This window comes from Leuresthes tenuis, unplaced genomic scaffold, assembly GCF_036924035.1.
Source record: "Leuresthes tenuis unplaced genomic scaffold, fLeuTen1.0.hap1 SCAF_9, whole genome shotgun sequence".
NCBI classification, from domain to species: Eukaryota; Metazoa; Chordata; class Actinopteri; order Atheriniformes; family Atherinopsidae; genus Leuresthes; species Leuresthes tenuis.
Window position 1 is genome coordinate 36,643,834 of NW_027325363.1, and position 22,345 is coordinate 36,666,178.

Here is a 22,345-nt window from a genome sequence, read left to right on the forward strand (position 1 = left end):
CCTCCACACCGACCCCCTCGATGGAAACAGGTTGGACCTGTGGTTTCTTCCTTCTGAAGTCCACCACCATCTCCTTAGTCTTGGAGGTGTTCAGCTGTAGGCGGTTGGACCTGCACCACCCCACACAGTCCCCCTCCCGTCCATCCTTGACCCAGCCAACTATCACAGTGTCATCAGAATATTTCTGCATGTGGCGCTCTGGTGCTGCTAACCACAGTGTCCGACCACTTCAGGCTGACATACTGTGGTCTCTCTGTGAGGTGGTCTGTAATCCATCTCACCAGGTGGGAGTCCACCCTCATCTCTGTCAGCTTGTCTCTCAGCAGGAGGGGCTGGATGGTGTTGAAGGCTCAGCTTCTCACCTTTTGCTACTCCCTTGTAAACAATCCCACACGGCAACCACTGCAACCGAACGACACAGCTGCTGAAAGATTGGCGTGCGCGTCGATCGGGATCGGTGTGCTATTACTTTTGTCTCCCATTACTTGGAAAGGAATTCTGGAAAATTGGGAAAAACTGGGAAAATTTCCAATGGAAAAATGCATTGAAAAGGCCTTAACGAGGCAGTTTTGGGCTCAACTTTAAAACTAATTTTAAAACTGCCATAAAAAACAAACCACACACAGGAGAAGAATCAAAACTAGAACATTTCAGGAAATTTTGATATGGGCATTCCCTACTGCCCATTTCTGCCCTCTTACTGCCTTGCTTTAGTGTGATAGTGCTTGTGTTGTGTTCTGTTTAAAGTCGTTCTGGTTGTGTTTGGGGTGCTGTTGTTAATGAACCACACTCCCTGCTTCCAGAGCGCCCCGCGTCTTTGAACGTTTGAATGATGTCTCTACGATGAAATGTTGCCAAGCAACAAGCCTTCAAAATCAGCATATCAATCCATTAGCTTCAAAATGAGCATAAAGTCAAAGTTTACTTTCTCAAAGACTTTAAATCCCAGCATAATGAGGCTACAATATGTTGTGGTCCAAAGCTTCCCGAATCTTTGAACGTTTGAATGTCTCTACAATAAATTGTTGCCGAGCAACAACCTTCCAAAATCAGCGTCACTCGATTAGCATTAAAATATCAAGTTAAAGTTCAATTTATTAGAAACTTTGAATCCCAGCTTAATGAGTTTACAATATATAGTCCAAATCGTCCCAAGTCTTTAAATGTTTGAACGATGTCTGTACAATAAAGTTTAAATCAGCCTCTTCAAAATCAGCATGTCAATCATTGGCATTAAAATTATGACCAATTTAAAGTGTCATATCTCAAACACCGTAGTAGCCAGCATAACGAGACGCTAATATGTTGTAGTCCAAAGCGTCCCGTGTGAACATTTGAACGATGTCTCTACCTTATAGTGGGGCCGAGCAAAAGTCCTCAAAGATTCGACATAATAACCTCATAGCATCAGCTAATAGAGCACAAAAACATAGTGAGTTCATGTCTACGAGATGTAACATTAGCATTTTAGGCTTCCCTGCAAAATGCTAATGATGCTAGTATGTTAGCATTTTAGCATGATGTTAGCATCTGCTGGTTCTGTCTAAGTTGGTTCTGGTTATGTCTGAGGTGGCTCAGCCGGAAGCGGCCAACGGGGCGAGGCTTATATGTATAGCAACTAGCAAATATATATAATAATCCACCCATACATCGGTTCCCTCTTTCACCATGGATCGTACTCTGGGCAGCCTTCTTTGTGTTTCTTTGTGTTTGTGCTCTTTCCGCCAGATCGGCCCTAATTGGCTGTCGTCGCGTCGCATCACTGCTCATTTGCATAAAGTTGAGCCTTTCTCAACTCTTGAAGCCCACGAAGCTCATGAAGCCGGCTGCTCATCGACGCCAGCTTACATTGAAAATGAATGGCAGCTGGCTGTTCACGACGCTTTTGGTGTGAGCCCCCAGTTAGGCTCCCCCTTGGGAATGCATAGGATTTGTGTTGCCATAGTAACAAGCCTCATGTTAACGGTTGGGCAAATTTAACGGTAAATTTCTAAAAACCGTAATAGCCAGCATAGAGAGACCGAAATATGTTGTAGTACAACGTGTCCGGGGTTGGGGAACATTTTAATGATTTTTCTACACTGACCTGTTTTTTTATTTAAAGTTAGCTATCGCAAAAACCTAGCGTAATGAGGCTTAATAACCATTTAGTACGAAGCGACCCAAGTGTTTGAACACACGAATGATGTCTCTACGATAAAGTCCGGCCAGGCAATAAGTGTCCAAATTTCTTCGCTTCCTGGCATCTACCGTTACCATGGTAACGCTTTTGATTGAGAACAGTAAGGCCCATAGAACCACGATGGAGACGCACGTACTCATGTATGCATTGCGTGGGTTGCGAGTTGCGGTTCGGGCCGAAATAACAGATACATTTTTTTAATTTTCGTGGTAACAAAATGTTCAGAATCCTAATAGAAATGCATTGTGATGACTGGACAAAAAAAAAACTATTTAATCACAGCTTTATGAGATTTAAATATGTTGTAGTCCACAGTGGGGCGAGTCGTGGAATATATTAATGATGTCTCTACGACAACCTGTTGCCTAGCAACAAGCGTCCAAAGTCAAAATTACGTTTTTTAAAAATTCGAAGAATTCAAAATTTCAAAAAGCGTAATAATTCGCATAATGAGGTTGAACGGGCGCTTAGTACCCATCAGCCTGAGTCTGTGAAAGTTTGAACGATGTCTCTACGATAAAGTATAACCGAGATAGATTTGTTACTATTGACTGATCATATTCAAACATAATTAGTGGTTGTTTCATAGATCTGGTACATGGCTCAATTTTAAAATCTCCATGGTTCTGATACATATCCTTTCAAAATGAATAAACTAGGTAATAAAGATAAAAAGTACTTTGGAAAAGATGACATTTCACAAAACTGGTAAGTGCTGACAGTGCTTAGAGTCCAATAATGGTAAAAATGAAATGGCAACTTGTTGATCTGTTTTCAAAGGCAGAACCAACCTTGTAAAGTTAGCATCAATCACGTAAGTAACCTAGCGAAGCTAACACAAACTTTTCTCTCCAAAAATGTATTATTATTATTCAAAAGTAATCAAAGCACTTTCAGTTGTCAACCCCACAGCTCAAAAGCATTATTGACATGAAAATACATCCCATACAACATACGTTTACTTCGATATTTACCATGCAATAGCTCACACTGTACCATACGAAACTATGACAGCTTGCGCTTTGGTTGGAACCGTTGGAACTATTGAGGCTTACGTGAACCACGTGACAGCTCTAGCGGCGACGTCAAAGTGTGTCGTCACTCTGTATTTACTCTATAACTCTGGGCAGAAGCACCGGCCTGAGCGGTGAGTCTGCCACAGCGTGCTTGTGGCACCACTAATGAAAAAAACAAACCCCAAAAGCCACATTTGGAACTATTTGGGGTTTAAACAAGTCACAGACGGTAAAGCAATAGACGATGGCCGTCCACTGTGCAGACGCTGCCACCAGCTATAGGAGCCAAAGAGGCAACACATCTAAACCTCATAAAACACCTGCAGTGTCGTCACCCAGATTTATATGTTCAATACCAGGTTAGTATTTCCTGTTTATTTTCTAATTGGCTAATATTAGGCCATGTGCTCCGTGTACAGGCTGAAGAATGAAGAGTTAAAAGATGTTAAAGCACCCAGAAAATACATAAAAATATAGTTTTCACAGGGAATCAGTTCCTGTTTATTGCATTTTGTCCTCTATGGTTTATTATGTTGGAGAAGAAGCATTATTGTCAAAGAGATTTTTTAAAAAGACAGTGGATTTGTTATCCTAGGTCCATAATTTATATTAGTATTATGTTTATCGTGCACATAACAACATACGTAATTAATAAGTATTTATAACTTGTACAAATACATTGCAGTTCATAAAAAAAATAATAATAAAAAAAGGTTATCGCGATAATACCCGGAACACTTACAGTCAGCCAGAACATACTAAACATACTAGAACTATACTAACTGTGCCAACATATGACATCTGAGGGTGACCTGGGGTGCACTGGGAGTATTAGTGGTTACAATGGTTTGAATTTTAGGACTGATTGGTGAGTATCATAGATCACAGGAGTTGTTCATGTTATTTCTTTTTTATAATCTGGATAAAGTATGCACATAAACTTAAGAATGGTGGTGCTGGATGTAGATAATTAGTTCAATATGATAGCCTAAAATAAGACTCAGTTTCAGGCTGATCATGTCTCCACATGCCTGCACTGTCTCGTTTGTAAAAGCAAAAACGTTTTTTTCTTTTCAGCGAGTCTCCCTGATGGCTGCCAATGACTGCTATCTACCTATACCGATCAAATTTCTACACACAAGTGAAAATTCCTTCTACTTTCAAGGTAAATGTGATTTCACAAGTTCTTAAGTTTAGAAATGTAAGTAAGAAATGTACTCTCTTGTTTATAATGTCTCTGTTCCCTTTTCCAATGTTTGCATATGAATCTTGGAAATCTTCTCCCTCTGCTACATGTGTGAAGAGGTTGAAACAGGATCAGGTAACCCTTTCTAAACTTATGCATTTATACAATGCATTCATACACCGTTTGTTACATGTTTTTGTTCTATGATCTCCTTTAATTGATGGGTACATAAGTAGAGATAGGACACATGGCACTCATGGTGTTTATTTTAACAGGTTTTTTTCTCACAAATACAGATCTAGAGGAGGATGTTTTCGAGATTTCGCCACATGAACCCTTGACATTTTGGATCCAAAGCAGGGAACAAAAATTCCTGATTATGACTGAAAAGAATTTGCAAGTCTGCAACTTGGATGTTCTGGGACGAAAGCAGCCCGGTAACATACTTTGATGGTTTTATTTAGCCTTCAAGATTTATTTCACGTATGTGGCTTTATACTGTATACTTTTATTCCAGTTTTTTATTCCAGTTTGAAAATAGCGTATTTATCTGCTTACTTTGTTTTGTTTTTCACATGATATTTTATTACCTGCGATGAGATTGTATCATATCTCATTTCCAACCTGAAATACCCCACCATTAACTACAGTGATGGATTGCATATTTTGACATAAATCTTGCCATCACGTCTGTGATTGGATTTTTACGAGCCTCTGGCAGGCAGGCTGCTGAAGCAGACTATGTCAAACAGTCAGACGCTGCACGCCTGACATTGCCTCACTTTTCTGTGGGGACTCACTGCCTCATTTGTGGCAAGTTAACAAGTGAGTTATGTACAAACAGCCTGTTTTAATATTCTTTACTACAGCATAATATCCAAAACACTTCCAAACATCGCTTTTCAGATGCTCCTTGTCCATAATACTGTATTTTAAGATATTGTAAACATGATTGTCACAACTGTCGGGATAATAGAGCGTCCTCTGCTGGATCAAAATGGCAATCTTTTTCCGACACTAAATATTTCAGTGGAATGGGTCGTTGCAGTTCACACTTTGCCTATGTTTGAAAATATGTGAATGAAAAGTTACTGCCCTACATACAGTACTGTCATCTAAACTGCCTTTTCCTTTGGTTTTCTATTCTCATATTTTCCTATTAGAGTGCAAATTCCACATCCAGATTTATCATGACTCCTCCTCAGACTTAAAGGTGGGGAGGCCAGTCATGCTATATTCCAATAAAGATATCCAGAAGATGGTGGTATGCTGCCGTGATGAAAAAGAAGTTTATCCTGAGCCCATGGTGAGTACAATACAGTTATTTATCGTATAGTTGGCACCAGACTTGTCGGTTTATCTGATGCTGACATCACTCATTCAGTTATTGGATATCGGATGGATGTCACACAGACTGTGTTGGAGAATAAAGGAGCTCAGACCAGATATTGACTGAGTGGACACAGAGCTGCACCATGATTGTGTGTTAGAGCGGAGCTTTGAACAGAATTGAATGTAAAGTGTTGTAAACAACTCGAGGGACTTAAATAATACAGTCCAATTAATTTTTTCCCCCCTTGTCCTGTCCAGCATCATGGCAGCAGAATTGTAGTCTGAATACCTTTTATGCCAAACAGATCTGCTTTGCCAATGGAAGCTTTATGAATCCCCTTGATGCCCATCAACTGCACATTTATTTATTTTTGTTACAATATTTAACATGTAATAGTGCTGAACAGGGGGACAGGGAAAGAGGAAGAGCAAAGAAAAAGAACAGAAATAGAAAGAAAAACCAGACAACCAGCTGCTACACGACAATGGACAAAACAGACGACAATCCACGGCCTCTGAGGGGAATACAGCCTTAGCACCTCCAGGAGCACCTGAAAGCAGACAAGCAGAGAAAAAACAAACACACAAACAAAAACAAGCACAAGTAGCGGCAATCGCATACAACACAGCTGTGCCTGTGGCGACTGTGGAAAGGAACGACTCCCTTTTAACAGGAAGAAACCTCTGGCAGAACCAGAACCAGGAAGAAACCTCTGGCAGAACCAGAACCAGGAAGAAACCTCTGGCAGAACCAGACTCAGGAAGAAACCTCTGGCAGAACCAGAACCAGGAAGGGTGGCCATCCGCCTCGACCAGCTGGGGTTTGAGAAGACAGAAAAGAGGGAAAAGAGGGGGGAAAAACACCATAACGCCATTCAAAGGATATCTGTTGGAACAGGGAAACACAAGTTAATAACCACAATAATGTCACATGTAGATAAAATCATTTGAGAAATTAAACAGGGGGAAACAGAGAGCAAAGTGAGGAAAGGTGTGACAGATGAGGTCCCCCAGCAGTCTAAGCCTATAGCAGCTTAACTATGGGATGTTTCAGGATTACCTGAGCCATCCCTAACTATAAGCTTTATCAGAAAGAAAAGTTTTCAGCCTAATCTTAAAAGTGGAAAGAGTGTCTGCTTCCCGGACATTTACTGGCAGCTTATTCCACAGAGAGGGGCCTGATAACTGAAGGCTCTACCTCCCATTCTACTTTTAGAAACTCTGGGAACAACAAGTAAACCTGCAGTTTGGGAGCAAAGTGCTCTGTTAGGAAAATATCTTACAATGAGATCTTTAAGATATGATGTAGCTCGGTCATTAAGAGCTTTATATGTGAGGAGAAGAATCTTAAATTCTATTCTGAATTTAACAGGGAGCCAATGAAGAGAAGCTAAAACTGGAGAAACATGATCTCTCCTGTTAGTTCTCATCAGAACTAACAGAACTAACTAACTAATTATGGTAAAAAATAACTCCAAGCAGGGCCATATACAGGGCCCAAAAAATAATAATGTATGTAATGTAATAATAATAATAATAATGTCTTTTAGGCTTATTTGTTTTGTTTGTTATCAGAGAACATCAGCCTCATCCTAAATGAGTTTGCATATGAGTTACATTGTAAAACTGGAGAATGAATTTCATCAAGTCCTGGATCAGGAACAAAAAGAAATGAACAGTCCTGGGACAGAGGGATAATATATACAAATGCTTCATATTTCCTTCAGTATTTAAAATAGATACCCAAGCCCATCCATCCATCCATCATCTGCCACTTATCCGGGGGTCGGGTCGCGGGGGCAGCAGCTTTAACAGAGCTGTCCCCGGCCACTTCCTCCAGCTCTTCCGGGGGGACCCAGAGGAGTTCCCAGGCCAGCCAAAAGACATAGTCTCTCCAACGTGTCCTGGGTCTTCCCCGGGGTCTCCTCCCAGTGGGATGTGCCCGGAACACCTCCCCAGGGAGGCGTCCAGGAGGCATCCTAACCAGATGCCCGAGCCACCTCATCTGACTCCTCTCAAGGCGGAGGAGCAGCGGTTCTACTCCAAGCCCCTCCCGGATGACTGAGCTTCTCACCCTATCTCTAAGGGAGGCCCAGACACCCTGCGGAGGAAACCCATTTCGGCCGCTTGTATTCGCGATCTTGTTCTTTCGGTCACTTCCCACAACTCGTGACCATAGGTGAGGATGGGAACGTAGATTGACCAGTAAATAGAGAGCTTCGCCTTCTGGCTCAGCTCCTTCTTCACAACGACGGGTCGGTGCAGAGCCCGCAACACTGCAGACGCTGCACCGATCCACCCATCAATCTCCCGCTCCATTCGTCCCTCACTGTGAACAAGACCCCGAGATACTTGAACTCCTCCACTTGGGGAAGGATCTCATTCCCGACCCGGAGAGAGCATTCCACCCTCTTCCGGCTGAGAACCATAGTCTCGGATTTGGAGGTGCTGATTCTCATCCCAGCCACTTCACACTTGGCTGCAAATCGTTCCAGTGAGAGCTGAAGGTCACGGTCCAACGACCCTAGCAGAACTACATCATCCGAAAAAAAAAACAATTCTGAGGTGGCCAAATCGGACACCCTCGACGCCCTGACTGCACCTAGAAATTCTGTCCATAAAAATTATGAACAGAATCGGTGACAAAGGGCAGCCCTGACGGAGTCCACCCCTCACCGGAAACACTTCCGACTTACTGCCAGCAATGCAGACCAAACTCTGACATCTCATATAGAGACCGAACAGCCCCTATCAAGGGGTCCGGCACTCCATACTCCCAGAGCACCCCCCACAGGACTCCATGAGGGACACAGTCGAATGCTTTCTCCAAGTCCACAAAACACATGTAGACTGGTTGGGCGAACTCCCATGCACCCTCCAGGATCCTGCTGAGGGTATAGAGCTGGTCCACTATTGCACGGCCAGGACGAAAACCACACTGCACCTCCTGAATCCGAGGCTCGACTGTCCAACGGATCCTCCTCTCCAGTACCCCCGAATAGACCTTACCAGGGAGGCTGAGGAGTGTGATTCCCCCTGTAGTTGGAACACACCCTCTGGTCCCTCTTTTTAAAAAGGGGGACCACCACCCCGATCTGCCAGTCCGGAGGCACTGTCCCAGATGTCCACGCGATGCTGCAGAGGCGTGTCAGCCAAGACAGCCCTACAACATCCAGAGCCCTGAGAAACTCAGGACAGACCTCATCCACCCCCGGATACCCAAGAGAATACCCAAGCCCTATTACACTATTATGTTGATGACAGTGCCTAATCTGTTCACTCTTCTTAAGGAAGCCAGCTTTTGAACACATTTCTATCATAATCTTACACAATGCTTCAGTTATCATGCATTATACATCTGAATTTTAAAACGTATACAGGTCTGGCATAGTCTCTTCCTTTTATAGCACCTGCTCTCCCTCTATCACTGCTCCTCTTCTTACTGCTTGGCCCAAAGATGAGCTTGGTTTGGCTCAGCCTTTTTGTCCCTATCCTGTTTTCCCTTTAGTGAAGAATATAAACACAGTCGGATACTAAACTGATAGAAATGAAAACATTACACCATTTCAACATCGTGTTTTCAGATGTGTCAGAAATCTTTAAAAACCTTGAGGGTGGTGCAGAGCTTTTGAATTTTGAGGTAAAAATGGGGCATTCTGAGGCATTTTGAAGGATCATTATGGTGACTCGTGAAGTAAGTTGGGCAAGTTACCACAGAAAGTTCTTAATTATTATTATTATTTTGAAAATTAACCGGATGTTTTATTTTGTTGCTGCACACGACTTCCTGTCCCGCACGATCTGCTCTGTGCCGTGTTGCTGTGTTGTGCTCCAGCGTCCGGCAGAAATATATAACAGGTTCAGCATCCAACATTGAGAAATCAACACAGAATAAACGTGTAATTTTCAATCGAAGACGTCGCTGACAAAATGTTATTGATGACGCGCAGCACGTATGCCCAAACTGAGCCACTGTTTTATTAAACAGTTGCGCTACTCTTGGCTCTTCAAATAGAAAATCTCCACAATTTAAACAAAAAAAATAAAATGAAATACTGAGGACACGACCTCGGTGTCCTCAATGGTAGTTACGGCCTTGACTCCAAGGTTCCTCACTGTAGAACTAGAAGCCTAGGAAATATCATGTAGAGTAATTATATAACTAGACAATTTCTCCCTGAAGCGCTCAGGTCCAAAGAGAACAACTTCAGTTTTGTCTGAATTTAGAAGCAGACAGTTCTGAGTCATCCAGGGGCCTCGTGTACAAAGAGTTGCGTGAATTTCCTACTGAAACATTGCGTACGCTCAAACCAAAATGCCCTCCAACGTACAAAAATATCCGGATGTATCAATGTGTGAGCACGGATGAATCCAAGCACATTTCCTTTGTACATCTCAATCAACGTGGAATTGAGCGCACATGTCGGAGTACCCGACTCCTCCCTGTCCACGCCCCTACTTAAATATGCAAATCATATTTAAATGAGCCCTTCACCTGCGATTCCCCTCTCTGCACGATCAGAAAATAAAGAAAAAAGTGAGTAAGACGGGAAAAAGAAGAACTTAATGGAAAGTGAGCTGGAGGTGCTACTTTCTGAAGTGGAGGCGTGCAAAAATGTGCTCTTTGGCACGCCGTCCTACGATATAAGCAGCAAACGTAAGAGGAGTGGGTGGGAGAGCGTGAGCGAGGCCTTTAATGCTGAGGAGTTGAACAGAGAGTCGACACAACTATGGGTGACACTGCTCTCTCAGGGATGGTGGGTGTGGGAGACTCTGATTACCCCCAAGGTAAATACCTACATTTGTGTAACTCACAACAAACGTGTTCATACAGTAATCTATAGAGCAGAAGTGCGCCAGGGAAAAGGTGAGACTCAGTGAGACATTTCACAAGCACACAGAGACGATCAGGGGCTTGTTAGAAAGTTTAACCAACAAAAAAACAGCAAGTTACTAACTTTAATCACCAACTATGATGCTATGAAGACGGGATATAAATTAGGGGCCCACATGCTCAATGCACTTCATGGGGAATAATATTAGGACAATTACACGGATAAAGTTACTCACCAAGAAGCCACCCATTGCGCACAGTGCCAGCTTGTAGTCTGTTCCCAACAATGCTGTTACTCAGAATGTATGAGTCATGCGTTGAACCAGGACACCCCCACAATGTTAGTTAAGTGCATTTGCGCATCACATATGATCTGTACATTGATGGAATTGAATTGCTTCCTGTTGACATACACAAATTCATCATGTGATGGCGCTTTTATAGCAATGTGTGTGCAGTCGTTAGCTCCGATTACATTAGGAAAACCGGCTGTCGCTGCAAATTGCGCTTTAATGTTGGCCTGTTCAGCTGCATTGTATGAGAATTTGATATACCTGGCTGAGATGCGGATAATCCCGTCCCACACGGCTGGCATGGCTCAGCTCAGGGTCGACTGGCACAGTCCCTTTGAAATGCCCCGGTTGCCAGGAACCCCAACGTGGTCATCACCTGTATGGGAACAGGCAGCGCGTGGCTCCTCGCTGTGTTGCGCTCCGACGCAGCTCTGCGCATAGCTCCAGGAGGATTGCCTTCGGGAACCTAAAGCGGCTGATGAGCCACTTGTCCTCATGTGCCAACAAATTATGTCTGTCTCTAAATACACGCTCTCTCCTTATTGCACCATTTCATATGTCTTCCAACACCGCTAAAGCAGCCATTGTTTTTAATAGTATGCATTGCACCACTTTGCGCATACTTTTATATTTACTCTAACTGTAATTGCAGACACATGGGTGTGTTAATTGTTTATCAGTGATAATTGTTCATGTCTCTCAGATGTGCACGTCGCTCATTCTGAGAACAAATTGTGTTTAAATTTATTCATTATAACAGTTTCCCAACATCACCTGTAAGTGTCGCCAAAGAAACAACCGCTGTAGAAAAGTGCGTACGACAGCCCTGAAATTTGCGTGAGGCACCGCACATTTCCACGGTCATTTCGCTCTTGATACATCTGATCGTTGACGTGAAAAAGTTTGTACGCCACTTTTTTGTGCGTACGTACCCTTTGTACATGAGGCCCCAGGTCTTTGTCTTTAAGACAGGCTTGTAGTCTGACCAACTTATTGGTTTCATCTGGTTTCATAGATAAGTACAGCTGAGTATCATCAGCATAACAATGGAACTTTATGCCATGCTGTCTGATAATGTTACCTAATGGAAGCATGTATAAAGTAAAAAGAATCGGTCCAAGTACAGAACCCTGAGGAACTCCATGACTTTCTCCAATGTGTGAGGAAGAGTCTTCATTTACAAGAACAAACTGGAATCTATCAGATAAATATGACTTAAACCAGCCTAATGCAGTTCCTTTAATCCCAATAACATGTTCAAGTCTCTGTAACAGAATGCTGTGATCGATCGTATCAAATGCAGCACTGAGATCCAACAGGACAAGCACAGACACAAGTCCGCTATCAGAGGCTAAGAGGAGATCATTGGTAACTTTCACCAGTGCTGTTTCTGTGCTATGATGCACTCTGAATCCTGACTGAAACTCTTCAAACAGATTATTTCTATATAAATGATCACAAAGTTGAACTGCAACTATTTTTTCAAGAACTTTAGAGAAAAAAAGGGAGATTGGATATAGGTCGATAATTAGCCAACACTTCTGAATCAAGAGTAGGTTTTTTAAGTAAAGGTTTAATTACAGCAACCTTAAAAGTCTGAGGAACATATCCTGTCAACAAAGACCGATTGATCAAATCCAATATGGAAGTGTCAATTAAGGGGAAAACCTCCTTGAACAGTCTGGTTGGGATTGGGTCTAAAATACAAGTTGATGGTTTAGAAGAGACTATTGCTGTTGTTAGCTCAGAGAGATCAACTGGGCAGAAGCCGTCTAAATACAAATCAGGTTCTAAAGATACTTCTAAAGCTGCTCTACTTGATGATACATCAGTGATAATAGTGGGAAGGATTCCATTAATCTTCTCTCTGATAGAAACAATTTTATTGATGAAGAATCTCATGAAATCATCACTGTTGAGAGTTAAAGGAATACATGGCTCAACAGAGCTCAGACTCTTTGTCAGCCTGGCAACAGTGCTGAAAAGAAACCTGGGATTATTCTTATTCTCTTCTATCAATAATGAATAATAAGCAGTTCTAGCTTTACGAAGTGCTTTCTTATACGTTATTAAACTATCTTTCCAGACTAATTGAGACTCTTCTAAATTAGAGGAACGCCAATGTCTCTCCAGCTTTCTTGCAGTCTGCTTTAAAGCAGCTGTGAATTATACCAAGGAGCCAACCTCTTCTGACTGATTACCTTCCTTTTCAGAGGGGCAACATTGTCCAGTGTTGTACGCATTGAAGCTATAGTGCTGTCAACAAGAGAGTCAAGTTCTACTGGAGTAAAGTTTAGGGGGTCTGTGCAGGTGTGGTGCACTTCGCACCATGACCGTTGCTTACTGAACACCATAGACTTGAGATTGATTTAGAGACGGTGCCTGAAGGTTTGCAATTCCGTTGAACTTTTTTCAAGTGCTTAAATCATCAATTTAATAGTCTTAATGTTTTCCATTTCAGTTACACTGTTGGATAGAAATTCATACACACTAAGTTTCAACTCCATATTTACTGAAGCATTTCTGTTGCACGTGAACCCCAACACATTGTGGATTTCCTGTCAGTAAGCATTCTGCGGCAGAGGTACAGGTGTGTTGAGCATGACTGGATGCTTGCAGTCACACAGCACTTCATGTTTGCCTGTAATGAACTTTCAACAAAACAACAGTGTTTTTCTCTGCTAACACATGACTGTGCTTTGGATGGTTTGCTCTGCAGCCTCTGACCTGTAGGAATGCCATGATGATGAAAAGAGAACCGTTAAGTTGTGAATGGCTTGTAAACAAGGTTTAAGGAGGGTGACAAACTTATGGAAAGCTTCTGAAACCTGTCGTGCTGCACTGCCATTTATTGTGGGTTTAAGAGCAAAAAGTAGAACAGCATGAACACAGACGAAAAAAAATGATTTAGTAAGCTGTCAAACAGTGGTAATCTGTAAGACTTGATCAGAATCATAGCCGTTTACTTGAAGCATGTCCTCGTGCTTGAATTTAGTCCGAAATGGAGATCAAAAGCTACTCTCCCACATTTTTAAAAAGAAAATGGATGTTCACAGCCCAATCAACTAAATACAAAAACTACAATTAAACACAGTACATACATCAATGTATTATTGTCAAAATGATATATTTATAAGAATTTACATAGAACACCTTGAATTTTACAATCAGCCTGGACAAGATTTCTCCCACCACAGCGTGTGGGTCCTCCTGAGTGTCCCAGTCCATAGTCACTTTCATTTACTCCAGAGCAGAGCAACAGCTTTGCAGATGCCCACGTCATTGTAGTTGAAGTAGCAAAGGCCGGCAAAAGTGACCGTGGACAAGAGGAAGAGACTTGCGTTGGCAATCTTGATCTTTGTATCCCCATGAACGTAGTCTGTTAACACCTGACCGAGACCCCTGCAAAACAAGAACAATTCACAGTCAAAGACGGGCAGAGCCGAATGTTTAAATGAGCCACTGAGTTCCACCTATGGTAACGGGCCTCCCTGGCAGCGGCAGCATACGCCAACATTTAGGGGCTTTTTTGGGGGGTGGTTGCCACTACAAAAATTTAACTGGAGACACAACAAAGAGTCGGTCACGATTCATACGATGTGCCAAAACAAGCCTGATTCTTATCAATTCTGTTGTCCACTGTACCCAGTATCTTCCAACAGCATCCTGGTGCCAGACACCACGGGAAACCCAAGAGGTCCATGATGCAATAGATCGGCGTTGCTCTGGTACTACAAGGAGGACTTTATAAAAATAAAAGGCACGTGGTTTTAATCCATTAAAACACACACAGTACAGTAGCACTGTTGACTGTCCCACTGATGGTTTTTATTATTGGGATCGCTACCTGCAGCTGTTAGAAACTAGATTCCCATTAAGAGCTGTGTAAAACCACCTGGTTTGCTACTTCTCCTGAGCTAAGTGAAAGACCTTACTGTCTCATTGATTTATCAGCTTGGCATTCATTTCCAGCATTCCTTAGAGCTATAAAATCCTATTAGTCACATATTTTTCAAAAGGGGAAGTTGTCCAGTTTTCTCATGCTTTTAACTATGCCGATGACGTTGCTGCAGGAAAGTGGAGCATTCGTTCTAAACCCTTAGATTCCTTCCTGTCTGGAAAGCTGTTGCTTAACATGACTTATGACTGGGATTTGTGGCGCACACCTGCCATGCCTTTCTGTTTGCGGTCTGACTGATGGAGGAGTGCATCGTTATGACGCTGAGCTAAAACCACCTTCTGAAGTCTGCAAAAAGAGCTGGAACAAACCAAGGCTAAATTAACATTTGTTGACAGCAACGGTTAGACTCCCACCCCTACAAAACCATCATGGCAAAATGTTTCCAATTAGGGTCAGTGAACAAGCTAAACCCCTGTACCGAGTGAAGACCTTTGGAACACAAGCTGGTAGAGGGCTCAAACAATATTCTTGATCTTTTTAATCACAATCTGCTGAGGTCAAGTCCACAGAAGTGAGAATGACTGCACTTGACATGTGTGACTATAGTAATGCCCCCATATGGGCAACGACCATCAACCTCATGTGATGAAGAAATTTGCCCCTCAGGTTTTCTCCAGAAATAGTGATGAAAAACTGAACAATGCAGCTTCTATAAATGTAGGATTTCTATGCAGACCAAACTGAGTGGAGTAACAGTAGTTAGTCTGGCGTTCCTTCAGCTCATGTTTTCTAGGTAACTGCAAGTAAACAAGGATAAATATGTCCTTTGAAACAAGGAGTGGCTCAGCCCGTTCATTAAAAAAGCAACGTGGACAGGTTTGTGTTGCCTCCTCTTACCAGTGTCCATGCAGGGTCAAGGCAGCAGCCAGAGAGTAGTCGATAGCAGGGCCGGGACTATAATATGCGACGGGGCCCATGGCCAGCAGCAGGATGCTCAGCACTCGCTCAGCTGTCCAGTGCAGAGAGGCGGCTTTAGAGTCTGAGCCCGCTGTAGAACAAGACAAAGTGTTGATTATCAGAGATTATCTGTGTGATGATCTCATTTTATGTGGCTAATCTATACTCAAAGTAATAATTCATTTTCAAAGGAGGCAGTCTCCACCGCGCTCCATCCGCACCGCGCTCAGTCCGCACCGCGCTCAGTCCCCACCGCGCTCAGTCCGCACCGCGCTCAGTCCCCACCGCGCTCAGTCCCCACCGCGCTCAGTCCGCACCGCGCTCAGTCCCCACCGCGCTCAGTCCGCACCGCGCTCAGTCCCCACCGCGCTCAGTCCGCACCGCGCTCAGTCCGCACCGCGCTCAGTCCGCACCGCGCTCAGTCCGCACCGCGCTCAGTCCGCACCGCGCTCAGTCCCCACCGCGCTCAGTCCGCACCGCGCTCAGTCCGCACCGCGCTCAGTCCGCACCGCGCTCAGTCCGCACCGCGCTCCGTCCGCACCGCGCTCAGTCCGCACCGCTCTCAGTCCGCACCGCGCTCCGTCCGCACCGCGCTCCGTCCCCACCGCTCTCAGTCCCCACCGCGCTCAGTCCGCACCGCGCTCAGTCCCCACCGCGCTCAGTCCCCACCGCGCTCAGTCCGCACCGCGCTCAGTCCGCACCGCGCTCAGTCCGCACCGCGCTCAGTCCGCACCGCGCTCAGTCCGCACCGCGCTCAGTCCGCACCGCGCTCCGTCCGCACCGCGCTCCGTCCCCACCGCGCTCAGTCCCCACCGCGCTCAGTCCGCACCGCGCTCAGTCCGCACCGCGCTCCGTCCGCACCGCGCTCAGTCCGCACCGCGCTCAGTCCCCACCGCGCTCAGTCCCCACCGCGCTCAGTCCCCACCGCGCTCAGTCCGCACCGCGCTCAGTCCCCACCGCGCTCAGTCCGCACCGCGCTCAGTCCCCACCGCGCTCAGTCCCCACCGCGCTCAGTCCGCACCGCGCTCAGTCCGCACCGCGCTCAGTCCGCACCGCGCTCAGTCCGCACCGCGCTCAGTCCGCACCGCGCTCAGTCCGCACCGCGCTCAGTCCGCACCGCGCTCAGTCCGCACCGCTCTCAGTCCGCACCGCGCTCCGTCCGCACCGCGCTCCGTCCGCACCGCGCTCAGTCCGCACCGCGCTCAGTCCCCACCGCGCTCAGTCCCCACCGCGCTCAGTCCCCACCGCGCTCAGTCCCCACCGCGCTCAGTCCGCACCGCGCTCAGTCCGCACCGCGCTCAGTCCGCACCGCGCTCAGTCCGCACCGCGCTCAGTCCGCACCGCTCTCAGTCCGCACCGCTCTCAGTCCCCACCGCGCTCAGTCCGCACCGCGCTCCGTCCGCACCGCGCTCAGTCCGCACCGCGCTCAGTCCCCACCGCGCTCAGTCCGCACCGCGCTCAGTCCGCACCGCGCTCAGTCCGCACCGCGCTCAGTCCCCACCGCGCTCAGTCCCCACCGCGCTCAGTCCCCACCGCGCTCAGTCCCCACCGCGCTCAGTCCGCACCGCGCTCAGTCCGCACCGCGCTCAGTCCGCACCGCGCTCAGTCCGCACCGCGCTCAGTCCGCACCGCTCTCAGTCCGCACCGCTCTCAGTCCCCACCGCGCTCAGTCCGCACCGCGCTCCGTCCGCACCGCGCTCAGTCCGCACCGCGCTCAGTCCCCACCGCGCTCAGTCCGCACCGCGCTCAGTCCGCACCGCGCTCAGTCCGCACCGCGCTCAGTCCCCACCGCGCTCAGTCCCCACCGCGCTCAGTCCCCACCGCGCTCAGTCCCCACCGCGCTCAGTCCCCACCGCGCTCAGTCCGCACCGCGCTCAGTCCGCACCGCGCTCAGTCCGCACCGCGCTCAGTCCGCACCGCGCTCAGTCCGCACCGCGCTCGGTCTCCACCGCGCTCGGTCTCCACCGCGCTCGGTCCCCGCCGCACTCAGTCCGCACCGCGCTCAGTCTTAAACAGGCTGGGTCGCAGGCAGTGGGCTCCTGAGCACGGATGGCTCCGCAGCCTTCTATAGCGTCATACTCATTGTGTGTTCTGGTTTGGATTTGAGGTGTTTCTGCAAACTGAGGAAACCAGCTGCTGTGATTTTAAAGTTAAATCTTTTTCCAGTCTTGCTTTACACTTGAGCAGAATATAAAATCTAAGTCTGAAAAATCCATTTTCATCAGTTTATACAGATATTAACAGATATGTTAATATCCCTAACTCAACAAATGTCTTCTCAAGGCACGTCAATAAGAAAGTCCAATTCAAGCTAATTCATTCAATTCAAAATTAGTCCAATTCAAAGAGAAACAACTCCCTTTTAACAGGAAGAAACCTCCATGAGAACCAGAACCATGAAGGGTGGCCTCCGCCCCCCCAGCTGGGGGGACAGGAAAGAGGGGACAACAGACACTTGAGAAGTGTTAAACTCTCATGAGTAAAGCTCCCCATCTCTGAGGCATCACAAATCGTTTCCACACAGCTGTGCTCATCTGGTGCTGCCTCACATCTCCACTTCTTTCAAATGTGTTACCACAATAAAACTCGAAATAAGCGTTCATTTGATAAATACAAGTTTTCTATGAAATGTTGGTATCATTTCTACATAAATATGAGTCCCTTCTCATGTTTTACATGACATTGTATTTTTATTCATTTATTCTGCAAACGGGCTGTTTAATTCAGTGTCTTTCAGTGTTAGAACACAAAAAGAGGACCAGGGGCTCCTACTCTCATGTCAAAACAGAACACAAGTGCTTCCTGCCATCTTAGCAGTGGCACATCCGTCACCACACTTACACCAGTATGACCACGTCAGAGCTGAACGAACCAGCAACCAGAGCTCATTGCACTGGACTCGGAACAGTTCATCAGCCACCATCAGGCTGTAGGTGCTGCGATAATGTGAGCAAGGAGGACGTGCACACACACATCAACCTGTTGAGGAAAGCGTGTCACAGATGTTGACCTGACTCTGTGGTCATGTCGAAGGTCACACTGACTTTACCGCTGCAGAGTTTCCTGTGCAGGTGCTGTTCTGGATCTACCCCGCATATAGGTCACCGCGCCCCCAACCGCAGCGCATACTGCCGCTCGGCACACTGACCATATAGAGCTTGTGATGAGTGGATCCTTGCCGTCAGCAGGTGGGGCTGCTCCTGGTATTTGTGTGGTACAGCCACTGGCCTGACCAGCAACGTGCTTTGGTAGAACAGAGCTGAGGAGACAAAATGGACACAACAGCTTCTAAGTGTCAGTGTAGGTGGTCTCAACCAAACACAAATACGAAGGGAGGGGGGGTATGTTAAAGAAAACTGTAGACTTATACAACTGTTTCCTGTCATGAAACCCTGTTTCACATGCAGTACCAATAAGTATCATGTTGTTTGCTGTCCAGTCAGCCAGTCAGCATTTAGTCTTAGGAATCAATCTGTATCAAAGTTCAACCCTTTTCTCACGTCTTGTCCTCTAAAATACATTTGCAGAACTGTGCTGCATGTTTACTGTGAGAAATGTGGTCACAAAATTCAAGTTTAAGTGGCAGTAGGTGAATTTGGTATGTGTAAGGCTTCCGCTTCAAGAGATTAGGTGACTATGTAGAAGCCTGTTGAAAAAATGTTCCTGTTGTCACGGGTCCAAGCCAGCAATTAATATGTCTAAAACATGTTAAAGAGCCGTGTTTTTCCATTGGTGGCAGCTGAGAAAGCTGCTGGATCACCAGAAGAGACAAAGTAGCTCTCCTTGTTAAAGTTGTTTCTCAATAAAGATTATTCATTTGCAGGTCAGCAGGTGCTGCCAGCAGGACGGCAGGAAGCTGTTACGATTGTGAGGATTCCAACACCTGAACACCAAAATGTGATTTTCTCTCAAAACTATGCTAATCAGCATGATGTGTGAGGAAATATACAGCTGCTGCCATGTGTGGACTCATAGTTCTCACCATCTGTGTCTGTGGTGGGTGAGAGTGGTGTTCATCCTCCATCTGACGCAAATTGCATCTTTTCTTACTGAATCGAAGGGTTTCACATGTTGCTAAAACCATTTAAAGGTGGCTGAACCAACCTCTGGCAGGATGTAGTTACCCGTCACAATAAAAGCAGGAGACTGAGCTTACATTCTGTTTGCACCTGTGCTTTAAACAACCACATATTTTGTTCTTATGATAATGATTGTATCATGCAAATTCATTTGGAACATTTGAATATTTAAAATGCGTGTTTATTGTAAATCTATTTACATAAAAGCACAGAATGATCATTCAATGATGGGCTTCTTGGTTTGTGACCATGATTCTCTGTCAGTGCTATTTTTATTTAAATTTTGCTCCATCACAGTAATACTATAATTAGTCAACTAAAAATCGTTAGTTTTGATTAAAGTAAAAAATAAATCGATAAAAAGCAAATATCTTCCTCTCATCCTGCAACTGTACTGAACATGTGAATGTCCGCTCAACACTTCAGCAGTGAAATAAAACACAAACTTTGATATATTCGCTTCTTCCGGTTTCCAAACTGCCTTCGTAGCAATGACCAACGAGCCACGCTTGAGGCTGAAGGTCGCCAGTTACCATGAAAACATTTTCAGCTGCAACACTGAGCTTACATTGCCTCAGTGATGTCATCATGGGGACAACGTTATTATTTTCCTTCACGACAGCCCGTTTCTGGAGGATTAAGGTTACTGTCCTCTTCACAATACTAACCAGAAACAGTTAGATCCAGACCTTTAATTATGGCACCAATATTTGATTTATTCAAGACTTGAACGCGAGCTGTTTCTACGCTGCTCATAATCCACCTCTCCACTCTCATACGTCCTGCTGACAAACCGTTGCGCTAAAGTGAGAACACTGTCAAGAAAAAAGCTCAGACATTGACAAAAGAGAGCAATACTTACGCTTAATTGCCCTGCGATAGGCAGAACTCAACCTAACGATGGCCGCCATGATGATTAACCAACCAAGGTCACCACGGTCACCCGGATGTAGTTGTTTCGTCGGCAATGACACAAAGATGTTGAATGTTCGAGAAGATGAGTTACTACAGTTTATTGAGGCATGGCGACAGTATCAGTGTGACACTGGGTGGGTTTCCATGCAATGCCATTTCATTAACATGAATACCTGAATGAAATGTCTATGACATTAGTGAATAATGCATTCGTATTATGAATATGTGACGAACAAAGAGACATTTAGAATAATTGATACACTGGCGTTTAAAATTCTGTAAATAAATACTCTTTATTATTTTTCATATTTCAACGCCATCTATTGAAATATTTATGGATATATCATTGTTTTTATTGTTTTTGCATTGCTAGTTTTCATCAGATTCCATTTTACCTAAAATATTCATCTTCTGTATAAATGATTAGATTAAGAACCGTTAAGAGAACCATTGCTTTTATTCATAAGATAGAAAGTGAAAACTTAGAAGGAAAAGGGCCGATTTATGTTTCCTCCAGAGAAATAATATGATTCACACTTTTCAGTGAACTCCTCTTCAATATCGAATATCTTTGTAAACGTCACTTCTTGCGTCACTTTCAGTCTGCAGATTTCTACACGTCCCTGAGCACGAGCCCTTGCTGTGTGGGGCGCATCTTGTGACTTTAACATCAGCGCTGTCTCCGCCGCCGCAGCCTCTCTCTGGCGGAGAAAGCGAAGGTGACCTCCGCTCCTCTCAGCCGCCTGTTACCGGCTTCTTACAGTCGCACTGTGCTCATCTATTCAGAGGGTAATGGACAACTTTGACAACTATAGTGCTTCTGAGAAAGCAGAGGCAACGGAGCTTCAGAGAATGATCGCCATAGAGCAGCAGAAAGCGCAGTTTCAGGCTCAGGTTTGTAGCAGCAGCCGGGCCACATGCCGGAAGCCTCGCTCTTCTGGTGACATCGAACTACACTTTACAATTTAAAGGTTTAGTCGCCGTAGTACGATGTGATGCGATGTTTTACGAATACTTAATGTTCAAACCTCAGCTTCTTCTGTTGCACTATAACATTTCTCATGGCGAGGTTTATTGCCACTCTCATTTATCAAAGGCAGCGATCCCTCCCGTTTAATGGAGCTGTGTGAAAAACAAAAGAACATTAGTTTGACACATCACTTCAGTCAGAGTGCAGTGTTTCAGTGTCTGTGCTTCGTCAAATCAAAGTTTTCCTTCTCAGCTCCTAAGCAGTTTGTGATGTGACCTGCAGGTGCACAGCTTCACCGACGTCTGCTGGGACAAGTGTGTGGACACCCCAGGCTCCAAGCTGGACTACCGCACTGAGACGTGCCTGGTGAGCTGCGTTGAGAGATTCATCGACACCACCCTGACCATCACCAACCGCTTCACACAGATGGTGCAGAAGGGTGCTCATTGATGAAGGACTGGAAGTAGAAATAGTTCTGTTACTCTGCCCTGTTGACTGCAGATGATGTAAAGAGGTCTGTGGGGATTTGGGGTATCTTGGAAAACCCTGCGAGCTTCTCAATGGGAATTTTACAGTCATGTGACGGCATATTAGTGGACTGGCAAATGTTGACCTGCAGGTCTGGAGAAATCCAAATTCCCTCAAAAAGGATGTAGAAGGTATTAAAATCTTTAAATGTT

The 22,345-nt window shown here is 45.2% G+C and overlaps 3 protein-coding genes across 3 annotated transcripts in view; 1 reads left to right on the plus strand and 2 right to left on the minus strand.

Annotated features, from left to right (window-relative positions):
* sorl1 (sortilin-related receptor, L(DLR class) A repeats containing) overlaps window positions 1–14,007 on the minus strand; it is a 145,805-nt gene extending 131,798 nt beyond the window's left edge. The window contains exon 1 of the mRNA XM_072393191.1: window positions 13,926–14,007. Coding sequence (XP_072249292.1) covers window positions 13,926–13,946 — 21 coding nt within the window. The 5' untranslated portion in view covers window positions 13,947–14,007. The remainder of the gene's footprint in view (window positions 1–13,925) is intronic.
* On the minus strand, window positions 14,007–20,730 carry sdhdb (succinate dehydrogenase complex, subunit D, integral membrane protein b). Its single transcript, XM_072393192.1, has 4 exons — window positions 20,643–20,730; window positions 18,850–18,960; window positions 15,642–15,792; window positions 14,007–14,245 (listed from the first exon to the last, which is right to left on the minus strand). Exons 1-4 carry the CDS (start codon window positions 20,689–20,691, stop codon window positions 14,080–14,082), a joined length of 477 nt encoding a protein of 158 aa, XP_072249293.1. The 5' UTR covers window positions 20,692–20,730; the 3' UTR covers window positions 14,007–14,079.
* Window positions 20,731–21,342: 612 nt separating this feature from the next.
* On the plus strand, window positions 21,343–22,295 carry timm8b (translocase of inner mitochondrial membrane 8 homolog B (yeast)). Its single transcript, XM_072391798.1, has 2 exons — window positions 21,343–21,589; window positions 21,948–22,295. The coding sequence occupies exons 1-2, from the start codon at window positions 21,488–21,490 to the stop codon at window positions 22,113–22,115; spliced, it is 270 nt and encodes an 89-aa protein (XP_072247899.1). The 5' UTR covers window positions 21,343–21,487; the 3' UTR covers window positions 22,116–22,295.
* The last annotated feature ends 50 nt before the right edge of the window (window positions 22,296–22,345 follow it).